General features: G+C 41.7%; 1 protein-coding gene across 1 annotated transcript in view; it reads right to left on the reverse strand.

Annotated features, from left to right (window-relative positions):
• The window catches only part of LOC112080834 (cadherin-related family member 1a), an 86553-nt gene that overhangs the window by 13150 nt on the left and 57401 nt on the right, over positions 1-16002 (reverse strand). The window contains exon 15 of the mRNA XM_024146769.2: positions 1543-1771. Within this exon, the coding sequence (XP_024002537.1) occupies positions 1543-1771 (229 nt within the window). The remainder of the gene's footprint in view (positions 1-1542; positions 1772-16002) is intronic.

Raw genomic sequence — 16002 nt, forward strand, 5'->3', positions numbered from 1 at the left:
CTCTGCAAAATCACCGGATGTTTTGGAACTACTGAACATAACGCGCCAATGTAAACTGAGATTTTTGGATATAAATATGAACTTTACCGAACAAAACATACATGTATTGTGTAACATGAAGTCCTATGAGTGTCATCTGATGAAGATCATCAAAGGTTAGTGATTAATTTGATCTATATTTCTGCCCTTTGTGACTCCACTCTTTGGCTGGAAAAATGGCTGTGTTTTTCTGTGAATAGGCACTCACCTAACATAATCGTTTGGTTTGCTTTCGTCGTAAAGCCTATTTGAAATCGGACACTGTGGCTGGATTTACAACAAGTGTATCTTTAAAATGGTGTAAAATACATTTATGTTTGAGGAATTTTAATTATGGGATTTCTGTTGTTTTGAATTTGGCGCCCTGCAGTTTCACTGGCTGTTGACGAGGTGAGACACTACCGTTAACCTAGAGAGGTTAACGCCTAATCTTAACCTTCAACACTTCGAAATTTGACATTTAAGAAACATGGATGATTGTCTAATTCTGATGTGAGAGCTGGTAGAATTACCATGCGCATCTCTCATTGTGCCTATTAGATATTATAATGTCAAGTTTTTTGCATTCAAAAGGGAGCCCAGTTTATAACATGCAGTACAGTTTAACAGGTAAATAGACAGTTGAAGTGTATAGGCTACCACTTTAAGTAGGTCTACTGTTGTTTTAATTTTTTTCTGAGTAGACAATGTTTCAGAATTCGCAGGCAGTGCAGCATAGCCTATTTAGGGTCTGGAAAAAGTAAATGCAAAACATTGTGGAATTCAAACTATCTGTTTACAGGTCTACAACAATATACAATTGTTTTTGTCTTTCAGAGACATTTAGATACCGTAAATGTCACTACAAAAGCAAACATTCTGACAAGCCCTTCAAAGACATTTGATCACGTTCACCATGCATTGCTATTTCCTTAGATACTGTCTAATTCCAATGCTTCCAAAGTATACAGCAAGTAATGAAGTTATTGTCACCATAAAAGGTGAATGATGGGAGTTTTTCAGGCGGAGTTATAATGCTCATTCACACGTGCACAGTTTCACGACAGATCTGATATATAATGGAAAACATGCGTTTATAAACCTCAATATGTTTTTCTGAAATGGCGCATGCAGATATTTACCATTAAATTTATGCAATGGTTATGAATGAGGCCCCTGGGCCTGTTGCTATATGACTGACGCTTCTCCCTCCCTCCTTGTACCATCAATGCTCCCTTTTCTCAAGCTACTGCCTTTCTGAACTGCCTCAACACCTGATCAGCTGTGGAAGACCATCGCCTAGACCTTCCAGAAACCTACATTTGTTTTTGTTTTGCATTAGTGTCATAGAGATTCTCGATGTAATGACAAGTGCTATGTAAAATAATGATATTCTTATTGTCCACAGAAATGCATGAAAGCATGGCTTTGGACTTGTTCTTGTAATTGCTGCAAACGAATCAACCTTTGGGGTATGGCAAAGATGAATCGTCTCAAAACTGGAAGTTAGATTGCAACACAAACCTCTATCTTCACCAGCGCTCCTATGATCATGGTCTTCTCCAGGAAGTTCTCATTGAACTCTGGCGGGTGATCGTTGAGGTCCAGCACGGTCACAAATACCTCGGCCAGGCTGTACTTGCCGTCTGCGTCCTCGGCTTTGACATAGAAATTATACTTGGACTTCACCTCCGCGTCCAGGCTGGCCCACGGCTGGGTGTAGATGATGCCTGATGCTGAATGAATCAGAAACCTGGGGAGGGGTAAGATATTGGGTGTTATTTCTCTTTCAATTATAAAATAATTGACAGCTGTCTTCTGGGTCATTATTTAATTATGGATGAGGAACCTGATATAAACCACATTGAAAAAACAAATATATTTAAAACTTAAAAAGATGGGAGCTGATATAAAATATAATGAATGTGTACAGTACATTACAATTACAATGTAACAAAAAATTTGTCAGCAGGGTAACTAATTTTAAATTGAAACAGCTAAGATTTTTGTAACTAACTAACTGTATAAAGTAATCTGAAATTGTAAATCATGAAACGTGTAATAACCTGAAATATGAAAACTGGGAAAAACCTGAATATATATATATATACAGTGGGGAGAACAAGTATTTGATACACTGCCGATTTTGCAGGTTTTCCTACTTACAAAGCATGTAGAGGTCTGTCATTTTTATCATAGGTACACTTCAACTGTGAGAGACGGAATCTAAAACAAAAATCCAGAAAATCACATTGTATGATTTTTAAAATAATTAATTGTGCAATTTTATTGCATGACATAAGTATTTGATCACCTACCAACCAGTAAGAATTCCGGCTCTCCCAGACCTGTTAGTTTTTCTTTAAGAAGCCCTCCTGTTTCTCCACTCATTACCTGTATTAACTGCACCTGTTTGAACTCGTTACCTGTATAAAGACACCTGTCCACACACTCAATCAAACAGATTCCAACCTCTCCACAATGGCCAAGACCAGAGAGAGCTGTGTAAGGACATCAGGGATAAAATTGTAGACCTGCACAAGCTGGGATGGCTACAGGACAATAGGCAAGCAGCTTGGTGAGAAGGAAACAACTGTTGGCGCAATTATTAGAAAATGGAAGAAGTTCAAGATGACGCGTCAATCACCCTCGGTCTGGGTCCATGCAAGATTTCACCTCGTGGGGCATCAATGATCATGGAGAGGTGAGGGATCAGCCCAGACTACACGGCAGGACCTGGTCAATGACCTGAAGAGAGCTGCGGACACAGTCTCAGAAAACCATAGTAACACACTACGCCGTCATGGATTAAAATCCTGCAGCGCACCGCAAGGTCCCCTGCTTAAGCCAGTGCATGTCCAGGCCCGTCTGAAGTTTGCCAATGACCATCTGGATGATCCAGAGGAGGAATGGGAGAAGGTCATGTGGTCTGATGAGACAAAAATAGAGCTTTGGTCTAACTCCACTCGCCGTGTTTGGAGGAAGAAGAAGATGAGTACAACCCCAAGAACACCATCCCAACCGTGAAGCATGGAGGTGGACACATCATTCTTTGGGGACGCTTTCTGCAAGGGGAAAGGACGACTGCAACCCGTATGAGGGAGGATGGATGGGGCCATTATCGCGAGATCTTGGCCAACAACCTCCTCCCTCAGTAAGAGACTTGAAGATGGGTCGTGGCTGGGTCTTCCAGATGACAACAAAACGAACGCACACAGCCATGCAACTAAGGAGTGGCTCCGTAAGAAGCATCTCAAGGTCCTGGAGTGGCCTAGCCAGTCTCCAGACCTGAACCCAATAGAAAATCTTTGGAGGGAGCTGAAAGTCCTATTGCCCAGCGACAGCCCCGAAACCTGAAGGATCTGGAGAAGATCTGTAGGGAGGAGTGGGCCAAAATCCCTGCTGCAGTGTGTGCAAACCTAGTCAAGAACTACAGGAAACGTATGATCTCTGTAATTGCAAACAAAGGTTTTTACCAAATATTAAGTTCGCTTTTTCTGATGTATCAAATACTTATGTCATGCAATAAAATGCAAATTAATTACTTAAAAATCATACAATGTGATTTTCTGGATTTTTGTTTTAGATTCCGTCTCTCATAGTTGAAGTGTACCTATGATAAAAATTACAGACCTCTACATGCTTTGTAAGTAGGAAAACCTGCAAAATCGGCAGTGTATCAAATACTTGTTCTCCCCACTGTATGTATATGTGTGTACAGATATATACACTACATGACCAAAAGTATGTGGAAACCTGCTCGTCAAACATTTCATTCAAAAATCGTGGGCATTAATGTGGAGTTGGCCCCCCTTTTGCTGCTATAACAGCCTACACTCTTCTGGGAAGGCTTTCCACTAAATGTTGAAACATTGCTGCAGGGACTTGCTTCCATCCACCAGAGCATTAGTGATGTCAGCGACTGATGCTGGGCGAGTAGGCCTGGTTCGCAGTCTGCGTTCCATTTCATCCCAAAGATGTTCAATGGGGTTGAAGTCAGGGCTCTGTGCAAGTTGTTCCACACCGATCTCGATAAACCATTTCTGTATTGACCTCGCTTTGTGAGGTCATTGTCATGCTGAAACAGGAAAGGGCCTTAGCTTTAAGATTTCCCTTCACTGGAACTAAGGGGCCTAGCCCGAATCATGAAATACAGCCCCAGACCATAATTCCTCCTTCACCAAACTTTACAGTTGACACTATGCATTGGGGCAGGTAGTGTTCTCCTGGCATCCGCCAAACACAGATTTGTCCATCGGACTGCCAGATGGTGAAGCGTGATTCATCACTCCAGAGAACGCGTTTCCACTGCTCCAGAGTCGAATGGCGGCGAGCTTTAAAACACTCCAGCCAACACTTGGCATTGCGCATGTTTGTGTGGCCTACCAATTTGCGGCTGAGCCGTTGTTGCTCCTAGACGTTTCCACTTCACAATAACCATCACTTACATGGCAGAAATTTGACGGCGGCATCCTATGACAGTGGCATGTTGAAAGTCACTGAGCTATTCAGTAAGGCTATTCTACTGCCAATGTTTGTTTTTGGAGATTGCATGGATGTGTGCTCAATTTTATACACCTTTCAGCAACAAATCAAATCAAATTGTATTTGTCACGTTCCGAATACAACGTAGACCTTACAGTGAAATACTTACTTACAAGCCTTTAACCAACAATGCAGTTTTAAGAAAAATAAGTGTTAAGTAAAAAATAGATAATAAAAATTAAAAAAGTGAATAATTACAGAGAAACAGTAAAATAACAATAGCAAGACTATGTACAGGGGGTACCAGTACAGAGTCAATGTGCGGGGCACCAGTTAGTCGAGGTAATATGTACATGTAGGTAGAGTTAAAGTGACATAGATAATAAACAGAGAGTAGCAGCAGCATAAAAGGGGGGAATGCAAATAGGCAAGGCCAGCATCCTGGAGTCGCCTCTTCACTGTTGACGTTGAGACTGGTGTTTGTGGGTACTATTTAATGATGACTTTATCAATTTGATGTTATTTTAATGCACAAATTAATTAATCTTAATTCCATTCCTTTACTAGATTTGTGTGTATTGGGTATATATTGTATAATTGTTAGATATTACTGCACTGTCGGAGCTAGAAGCACAAGCATTTCGCTACACCCGCAATAACATCTGCTAAACACGTTTATGTGACCAATATGATTTGATTTGAGCTGTTAAGAGGACAGTATGTCACAGGAAAGTTGGATAATTATGTCTGAAAGTATAACTCCTTGAAAGGCAATGTAGTTGTTTTTGTTGTGTGAAGAAGAAACTATAAATAGATTGTCCTAAAAAAGAAGGAAACACACCAGATGAGATAATAGCCTTTTTATCTGTTTTCAACAGTTCAACCTGCATCTTTTCAACTAGCTTCTGCGGGGTTGTCAAGAACCGGATGTTCCGGTTTGAAGTGAAAATTTAACAGAGAGCCTGTGACGTCACTTCCGCTTTCGGACGTTAACAAGACAACACTCCATCTTAACTCCTCTTCCACATTTACTGGATTTGTTGAACAGTGCAGAAGAGAAACGTGGGGATCTAGTTTCAGGTGTTTCTTCTACCCTTGCTACTGAAGGGGTTAAACTTCCTACGCCCAAACAGTTTGAGCTTCTAATTTTAAAAATGAATCTCTTCAGAAATAAGTCTCTCACTGTTGCCGCCTGTTATAGACCCCCCTCAGCTCCCAGCTGTGCCCTGGACACCATATGTGAATTGATTGCCCCTCATCTATCTTCAGAGATCGTTCTGTTAGGTGACCTAAACTGGGATATGCTTAACACCCCAGCCGTCCTACAATCTAAGCTAGATGCCCTCAATCTCACACACATTATCAAAGAACCCACCAGGTACAACCCTAAATCTGCAAACATGGTCACCCTCATTGATATTATCCTGACCAACCCTCCAAATACGCCTCTGCTGTTTTCAATCAGGATCTCAGCGATCTTTGCCTTATTGCCTGCATCCGTTATGGGTCCGCGGTCAAACGACCACCCCTCATCACCGTCGAACGCTCCCTAAAACACTTCTGCGACCTGGCCCGGGTATCCTGGAAGGATATTGACCTCATCCCGTCAGTAGAGGATGCCTGGTTATTCTTTAAAAGTAATTTATTCACCATCTTAAATAAGCATGCACCTTTCAAAAAATGTAGAACTAAGAACAGATATAGCCCTTGGTTCACTCCAGACCTGACTGCCCTCGACCAGCACAAACACATTCTATGGCGTACTGCACTAACATCGAATAGTCCCCGCGATTTGCAACTTTTCAGGGAAGTCAGGAACCAATACACACAGTTAGTTAGGATAGCAAAGGCTAGCTTTTTACAACAGAAATGTGCATCCTGTAGCTCTAACTCCAAAAAGTTCTGGGACACTGTAAAGTCCATGGAGAATAAGAGCACCTCCTCCCAGCTGCCCACTGCACTGAGGCTAGGAAACACTGTCACCACCGATAAATCCACGATAATCGAGAATTTCAATAAGCATTTATCTACAGCTGGCCATGCTTTCCTCCTGGCTACCCCAACCCCGGCCAACAGCGCTGCACCCCCGCAGCTACTTGCCCAAGCCTCCCCAGCTTCTCCTTCACCCAAATCCAGAGAGCAGATATTCTGAAAGAGCTGCAAAACCTGGACCCGTACAAATCAGCTGGGCTAGACAATCTGGACCCTCTCTTTCAAAAATTATCTGCCTCCATTGTTGTAACCCCTATTACTAGTCTGTTCAACCTCTCTTTCGTATCGTTCGAGATTCCCAAAGATTGGAAAGCTGCCGCGGTCATCCCCTCTTCAAAGGTGATGACACTGTAACCCAAACTGTTACAGACCTATATCCATCCTGCCCTGCCTTTCTAAAGTCTTCGAAAGCCAAGTCAACAAACAGATAACTGACCATTTTGAACCCCACCATACCTTCTCCGCTGTGCAATCCGGTTTCCGTGCTGGTCATGGGTGCACCTCAGCCACGCTCAAGGTACTAAACGATATCATAACCGCCAGCGATAAAAGACAGTACTGTGCAGCCGTCTTCATCGACCTGGCCAAGGTTTTTGACTCTGTCAATCACCGTATTCTTATTGGCAGACTCAACAGCCTTTGTTTCTCAAATGACTGCCTTGCCTGGTTCATCAACTACTTCTCAGATAGAGTTCAGTGTGTCAAATCGGAGGGCCTGTTGTCCGGACCTCTGGCAGTTTCTATGGGGGTACCACAGAGTTCAATTCTCGGGCCGACTCTTTTCTCTGTATATATCAATGATGTCACTCTTGCTGCGGGTGATTCCTTGATCCACCTCTACGCAGACGACACCATTCTGTATACATCTGGCCATTCTTTGGACACTGTGTTAAAACTTCTTGACGCTAGGGGTCAGATTTTATTTTTATTTTTAAATAACGTTCCCAAGGTAAACGGACTATTTCTCAGGTCCAGATCGTAGAATATGCATATAATTTACAGAATAGGATAGAAAACACTCCAAAGTTTCCAAAACTGTCAAAATATTGTTTGTGAGTATAAAAGAAATGATTCTGCAGGCGAAAACCTGAGAAAATATAACCTGGAAGTGATGTTTTTTTTTAGAAATCTGTGTTTCCTGGCCAGTCTTTCTTCCATTTAAATGGGTATCAACCAGATTCCTTTTCCAATGGCTTCCTCAGGCTGTGACCAGGCTTTAGACATAGTTTCAGGCTTTTATTATGAAAAATGAACGAGATTTTACAAAAGTAGTCAGGTGTCCTCTGAATAGTTCCTGCGCGAGAGGGGAGCTCCCCATTTTCCTTTTCTCTGTTATTGAATAGGCTACGGTCCGTTTGAAATATTATCGATTAGGTTTGTTAAAAACAACCTGAGGATTGATTATAAAAAACATTTGACATGTTTCTACGACCATTACGGATACTTTTAGGAATTTCCGTCGAACGGAACGAGGCTGTAGTTTTCTCAACATAACGCGCAACCCAAATGGCGTTTTTTTGTTATAAAAGTAATATTTATCGAACAACAAGAACATTTGTTGTGTAACTGGGAGTCTCGTGAGGGCAAACATCCAAAGATTATCAAAGGTAAGCGATTAATCTTATTGCTTTTCTGACTTTCGTGACCATGCTAATTTGGGGCTAGCTGTTGTAGCATTGATTGATACACTCACAAAAGCTTGGATTTCTTTCTCTGTAAAGCATATGTTCAAAATCTGACACGATAGGTGGATTAACAACAAGCTAAGCTGTGTTTTGGTATATTTCACTTGTGATTGCATGATTATAAATATTTGTAGTAATATTTTTGAATTTGGCGCCCTGCAATTCAGCGGTTGTTTAGGGAAATGATCCCGTAATCGGGATCTGTGCGCAGAAAGGTTAACAAACCTCCAAACGAGCTTCAATGCCATACAACAATCCTTCCGTGGCCTCCGACTGCTCTTAAATGCTAGTAAAACTAAATGCATGCTCTTCAACCGATCGCTGCACGACACCCACCCGCCCTACTTTCACTACTCTGGACAACTACTAATACCTAGGTGTCTGGCTAGACTTTAAACTCTCCTTCCAGACTCATATTAAGCATCTCCAATCCAAAATGAAATCTAGAATCGGCTTCCTATTTTGCAACAAAGCCTCCTTCACTCACGCTAACGAACATACCCTCGTAAAACTAACTATCCTACCGATCCTCGACTTCGGCGATGTCATTTACAAAATAGCCTCCAACACTCTACTCAGCAAACTGGATGCGGTCTATCACAGTGCCATCCGTTTTGTCACCCAATATACCACCCACCACTGCGACCTCTATGCTCTCGCCTGCTGGCCCTCGCTACTTATTCGTCTCCAGACCCTCTGGCTCCAGGTCATCTTTAAGTCTCTGCTAGGTAAAGCTCCGCCTTATCTCAGCTCACTGGTCACCATAACAACACCCACACATAGTACACGCTCCAGCAGGTATATCTCACTGGTCATCTCCAAAGCCAACACTTACTTTGGCCACCTTTCCTTCCAGTTCTCTGCTGCCAATGACTGGAACGAATTATAAAAATCTCTGAAGTTGGAGACTTATATTTCCCTCACTAACTTTAAGCATCAGTTATCTGAGCAACTTACCGATCGCTGCAGCTGTACATAGCTCATCTGTAAATAGCCCATCCAACTAAATACCTCATCCCCATATTGTTTTTATTTACTTATTTTGCTCTTTTGCACACCATTATTTCTACTTGCACATCATCATCTGCACATCTATCACGCCAGTGTTAATTTGCTAAATTGTAATTACTTCGCTACTATTGGCCTATTTATTGCCTAACCTCCTTACTCCATTTGCACACACTGTATATCCGTTTTTTTATTGTGTTATTGACTGTACTTTTGTTTATCCCATGTGTAACTCTGTGTTGTTTTTTGTCGTACTGCTTTGCTTTATCTTGGCCAGGTCACATTTGTAAATGAGAGCTTGTTCTCAACTGGCCTACCTGGTTAAATAAAGGTTAAAAAAAAACAATTAAAAAAACAAGCCTCATACCTTTTAAAGGGTTTATAAATTGTGTTATGATAAACTGTAAAGTCTCACCTTAGGAGACCTCTGTGTGTGTTAACACCTGTTTTGAGTGATGTGCCCAGAAGGCGGAAACCCCTACGCTCATACTCCTTCTTTCTGGGTCCCACCATGACTGTCTGAGGTTCTGCGAATATGACTGGTTTTCTGAGAACACAAGGCCACCACAGGCCTGATGGAAACCACCACCTGGCAGAAGATGCTTAGACTTATCTGTTATGGAATGTCAATGGGGAGGCTATAAAAGTTGCAGGATGTCTTAGACACCTTGCAGAACCTGGGGAGAGCTATCATATACTGTACTCTGTACCAACTTCTGCCTACAATTGTAATACTAAAGGATAATCCTAATACTTAACTTGTTATGGATAGGGGGCAGCATTTTCACGTTTGGATGAAAAGCATGCCCAGAGTAAACTGCCTGCTACTCAATCCCAGTTGCTGATATATGCATACTATTAGTAGATTTGGATGGAAAACACCCTGAAGTTTCTAAAACTGTTTGAATGATGTCTGTGAGTATAACAGAACTCATATGGCAGGCGAAAAGCTGAGAAAAAATCCAACCAGGAAGTGGGAAATCTGAGGTTTGTAGGTTTTCAACTCTTGGCCTATCGAATATACAGTGTCTATGGGGTCATTTTGCACTTCTTAAGGCTTCCACTAGATGTCAACAGTCTTCAGAAACTTGTTTGATGCTTCTATTGTGAAGTGGGGCCGAATGAGAGGGGAATGAGTCAGGGCTCTGGCAGAATGCCAGAGTCTCCCTTTAGTCCTGATGGAAATGCGCAATACTATAAACCGCGGAACATGGCTTAGCCCACATGAGGTCTTAACTGTCTGCCCAATGAACGTTCCTTTACACAATGACTCAAACTGACTGCACTGGATGATGATTTGAGCAAATATATGAAGGAACTAACCCATGCTGTTAGGTCTTTGTATTCCCAATACAGGCAGGCCCAGGAAGTTCCAGAACAGTGTGACCCAGCCTGTTGGCGTTGGAGAATGGATCAAGCTAAAAGTCCACAAAAGGAAGTGGAACCACCCCAGATGGATGGGTCCCTACCAGGTCATCGCAGCACCACCAATAGCAGTGAAGGTCCAGGAGCGCCAGGGGTGGCACCACCTATCACACTGCCAAAAGACTTCCCAACCATCATCACAGATAAGAGTACACACCCAGACCCTTATTTCTATCCTCAATCTTCTGAGGTTTGCATGCAGTCGAATGCACATTTTATGGATTAATTATTATAATCATTACGCTTGGGTCGCATTTTGTTGGGGGCCTCAAAGGTGGGAAAAGGTTCACCCCCTTTGCTATGAAGCCCCTAAGTAATATTTGGTGCAACCAATTACCTTCAGAAGTCACATAATCAGTTAAATAAAGTCCACCTGTGTGCAATCTAAGTGTCACATGAACTGTCACATGATCTCAGTATATATACACACACCTGTTCTGAAAGGCCCCAGAGCCTGCAACACCAAGCAACGGGCACAACCAAGCAAGCAGCACAATGAAGACCAAGGAGCTCTCCTAATCAGGTCAGGGACAAAGTTGTGGAGAAGTACAGATCAGGGTTGGGTTCTAAAAAAATATCAGAAACTTTGAGCGTCCCACGGAGCACCATTAAATCCATTATTAAAAAATGAAAGAATACGGCACCACAACAAACCTGCCAAGAGAGGGCCGCCAACCAAAACTCACAGACCATGCAAGGAGGGCATTAATCAGAGAGGCAACAAAGAGACCAAAGATTACCCTGAAGGAGCTGCAAAGCTCCACAGCGGAGATTGGAGTATCTGTCCATAGGACCACTTTAAGCCGTACACTCCACAGAGCTGGGCTTTACAGAAGAGTGACCGGAAAAAAGCCATTGCTTAAAGAAAAAAAGAAAAAAAGGCATGTGGGAAACTCCCTAAACATCTGGAAGAAGGTACTCTGGTCAGATGAGACTAAAATGTTGCTTTTTGGCCATCAAGGAAAATGCTGTCTGGCGCAAACCCAGCACCTCTCATCAGCCCGAGAACACCATCCCTACAGTGGAGCATGGTGGTGGTAGCATCATGCTGTGGGAATGTTTTTCATTGGCAGGGACTGGGAAACTGGTCAGAATTGAAGGAATGTTGGATGGCTCTAAATACAGGGAAATTCTTGAGGGAAACCTGTTTCAGTCTTCCAAAGATTTGAGACTAGGACGGAGGTTCACCTTCCCTTAGGACATTGACCCTAAGCATACTACTAAAGCAACACTCGGGTGGTTTAAGGGGAAACATTTAAATTTCTTGGATTGGCATAGTCAAAGCCCAGATCTCAGTCCAATTGAGAATCTGTCGTACGACTTAAAGATTGCTCTACACCAGCGGAACCCATCCAACTTGAAGAAGCTGGAGCAGTTTGCCTTGAAGAATGGGTAAAAATCCCAGTGGCTAGATGTGCCAAGCTTATAGAGACATACCACAAGAGACTTGCAGCTGTAATTGCTGCAAAAGGTGGCTCTACAAAGTATTGACTTTGAGGGGGTAAATAGTTATGCACGCTCAAGTTTTCAGCTATTTTGTCTTATTTTTTGTTTGTTTCACAAAAAAAAAAAAATTGTATCTTCAAAGTGGTAGGCATGTTGTGTATATCAAATGATACAAACCCCCGCAAAATACATTTTAATTCCAGGTTGTAAGGCAACAAAATAGGAAAAATGTCAAGGGGGGTGTATAGTTTAACATGTAAAAATCCATGTAAAAATATAACAACAATAGGTATTTGTTAGATAGAGTCAAGGATATGTTTTGTATGATTTTACAAAGTCCTCGTGAAATTTCCAGCAAATGACGCATCAACATTCCTACAGTCTAATAAATGCATTTCATATTTGCTATCGGAAGAATAATAATTTGGTTGTGTTTATAACGGTCTTAGGTAACATTAGAAATGTAAAAAGTTATAATTTCAAAGAACATATTTGCATTTGCATTAGTTTATGTTACTCTAGACTATAAGTAAAAACTAAAAACCACTAGTTTAAGTTCATCACAAAGTTTTAGCAAGTCTAAAGAAACATTGTGGAAATAAGAAAATGTATTAGAAGTAAAAGTAAAGAGAATAGCGGATTTTACATGTATTATGTTACTAATCTGGTTAGCAGCCAGAGCAATGCTACCATGTCAGTGGTCATGTGCTGAACACATGGAGAGCAGATATTCTTGGAAAAAGTGAAATTTGGAAATAGAACTGCACCTTTTGAATTTTGAGAGTTATTTGATAAAGGTAAGTGTAAAAGAAACTGCAGAATATGCTCTTTCTGATACTATATAGAAGTCAAAACATTTTACCTGCATGTGACTCTGAAGGAGGATTTGATAAAGTGATGTTCCTTTCCCTGAATCTGTCAATTACAAGATGTAACCATCTGATAATATTGTCACTCATCAGACTATTGTCATTTGAATCGTATCTATTGGCTAACTCTTATTATGTGTGAAATTAGTTTCGATGGGCCGGCTGTGCAGGCTGACTGGCATCGTTTGATTTCCCGCTCATCAACTTAGAAAGAGTCAAACATATGTTTTTCATTATTCTAAAGGCGTACTGCAACACGTAACATGTTTTCGTTTCCCTTACAATAAATGTGATTCTTAATAAATAAAACAGTCCCGTAACAGCTAATTTAAGTAGTAAAATGTGACAAAAAAGAAGACACCTGCACACAGCTCTTGCTAGTATAGCTGCTCTTTATTAACTTTTACGTATCGGTCTCCAGGCCTTCGTCAGAGCTTTGTGTGGGTTTCTTCCTTTTTTCTCATGTTATTCAATTGTTACCATGCACCTGCAACAAAGATAGCTCAGATGTGCGAGCGCCTTTAGAATTTTGAATGACAAAATAAAATGTAAAAGAGAATGGTATCATTCGGTCAAATTATTAACATGAGCGCCAACAATGATAAATAGGCTTAACACAAACTAATCATTACACAAACTCCATGTTCTAAATTAAATCAACCTTCTTCACCCTCCTTATAATTCAGTTAAGCCTCATTTATATTTGACTGTGAAGTAATGTGCACAATTATCGCCCATTCATCCATATGTCATTCATTCACTGGGATGGCATCGTTTGCTTCCTCTCGCTCATCAACTCGGATAGAGTGAAGAATATGTTGTTCATTATTCTAAAGGCTTACTGCAATAAGTACCATGTTTTAGTTTCTCTTACAATAAATTAGATTAGTAATAGAGTTATAGTAAATGAAACAGTCCAGTAACAGCTTCTTTATACAAAGTAAAACGTAAAAGAAAATGATATCAACATGCAAGGCGCACGGTCAAATGAATTTATACAAACATGAGTGCCAAAGCTAAATAGGCATAACACAAACTCATGATTACACTATTGTCTTTCTAAATTAAATCAACCTCTTCACCTTCCTTATCATTCAGTTAGACCTTATTTAAATTCCATTTTAAAGTAAAGTGCTTAATTATTACCCATTCATCTATTTGTCATTCTTTCAGTGAGTAAAGAGAGCGCCTGGCTGGGTACCAACGTCCAACAGCACATTGTCTTGACGGGTGGGTACCAACGTCCTACAGCACATTGTCTTGGAGCCTGGCTGGGTACCAACGTCCTACAGCACATTGTCTTGGAGCCTGGCTGGGTACCAAACGTCCTACAGCACATTGTCTTGGAGCCTGGCTGGGTACGAAACGTCCAACAGCACATTGTCTTGACGGGCTGGGTACCAACGTCCTAAGCACATTGTCTTGGAGCCTGGCTGGGTACCAACGTCCTACAGCACATTGTCTTGGAGCCTGGCTGGGTACCAACATTAACAGCACAATTGTCTTGGAGCCTGGCTGGGTACCAACGTCCTACAGCACATTGTCTTTGGAGCCTGGTGGGTACCAACGTCCTACAGCACATTGTCTTGGAGCCTGGCTGGGTACCAACGTCCTAACAGCACATTGTCTTGGAGCCTGGCTGGGTACCAAGTCCTACAGCACATTGTCTTGGAGCTGGCTGGGTACCAACGTCCAACAGCACATTGTCTTGGAGCCTGGCTGGGTACCAACGTCCTACAGCACATTGTCTTGGAGCCTGGCTGGGTACCAACGTCCTACAGCACATTGTCTTGGAGCCTGGCTGGGTACCAACATCCTACAGCACATTGTCTTGGAGCCTGGCTGGGTACCAACGTCCTACAGCACATTGTCTTGGAGCCTGGCTGGGTACCAACGTCCTACAGCACATTGTCTTGGAGCCTGGCTGGGTACCAACGTCCTACAGCACATTGTCTTGGAGCCTGGCTGGGTACCAAAGTCCTACAGCACATTGTCTTGGAGCCTGGCTGGGTACCAACGTCCTACAGCACATTGTCTTGGAGCTGGTGGGTCCCAACGTCCTACAGCACATTGTCTTGGAGCCTGGCTGGGTACCAACGTCCTACAGCACATTGTCTTGGAGCCTGGATGGGTACCAACGTCCTACAGCACATTGTCTTGGAGCCTGGCTGGGTACCAACGTCCTACAGCACATTGTCTTGGAGCCTGGCTGGGTACCAACGTCCTACAGCACATTGTCTTGGAGCCTGGCTGGGTACCAATGTCCTACAGCACATTGTCTTGACGGGCTCGGTTTGGAATCGGTGTGAAAAAAAACAGGTAAAAGGCTCTAAATAGGTTTGTGATTTCAAAATTCTGACAAATGAGCAGTGTAAAATACAAACATTTAGGAAAAGTCAGGGAAGGAGCAGGACATTGCTCTTTTGGGGGGGGGCGATTATTTTTATTTACAAAACAAATGTCAATGCCTGTTGGCCTATGGCGATTCTTGTGTTAAGTGGGGGTAAAATGTTACAGGAATTTACAAAGCTTAGGACAGAGATGGGCAGTATTTCTGTTACATGTATTTGAAATATGTATTTCAATTACTTTTTAGTATTTTGCCATTTGTTTTACACTGGACTCTGTTTGAAATCTAATAAAAGAGAGCAGAATGAAAATACAAGCAAATCCTCAGAAAGGCCAGTAAGCTTATGTGAATGCACAATTAAGGAGGTATGTTCAATTATAAAAAGAGAATCATGGAAATGTAATGCCACTGCAATTATCCACAGCTTACAGTGAGGTATCTACTTTAGTGCTCACTCATAGATAGCATCTCTGCCAGCACCTTATTGTTTAACATACTGGTTGAATTTGAGTTTGCCTCAAAGTGAACCATTACTTTTAGATCAGGTTCATTTTACATACATTATTTGTTTCATCATCATTGATTCAGCATAACCACAAGTGTTCATTTATTTTTGTTTATTTATCTATTTATTAACACTCTTTTGGCAAAATCTTAGATGTTCCTATAATAAAATAACCCTCTACTTCGTTGTCATTTTCATCACAGACAAGGGCCATTTTGT

Source organism: Salvelinus sp. IW2-2015, unplaced genomic scaffold (assembly GCF_002910315.2).
Source record: "Salvelinus sp. IW2-2015 unplaced genomic scaffold, ASM291031v2 Un_scaffold16525, whole genome shotgun sequence".
NCBI classification, from domain to species: domain Eukaryota; kingdom Metazoa; phylum Chordata; class Actinopteri; order Salmoniformes; family Salmonidae; genus Salvelinus; species Salvelinus sp. IW2-2015.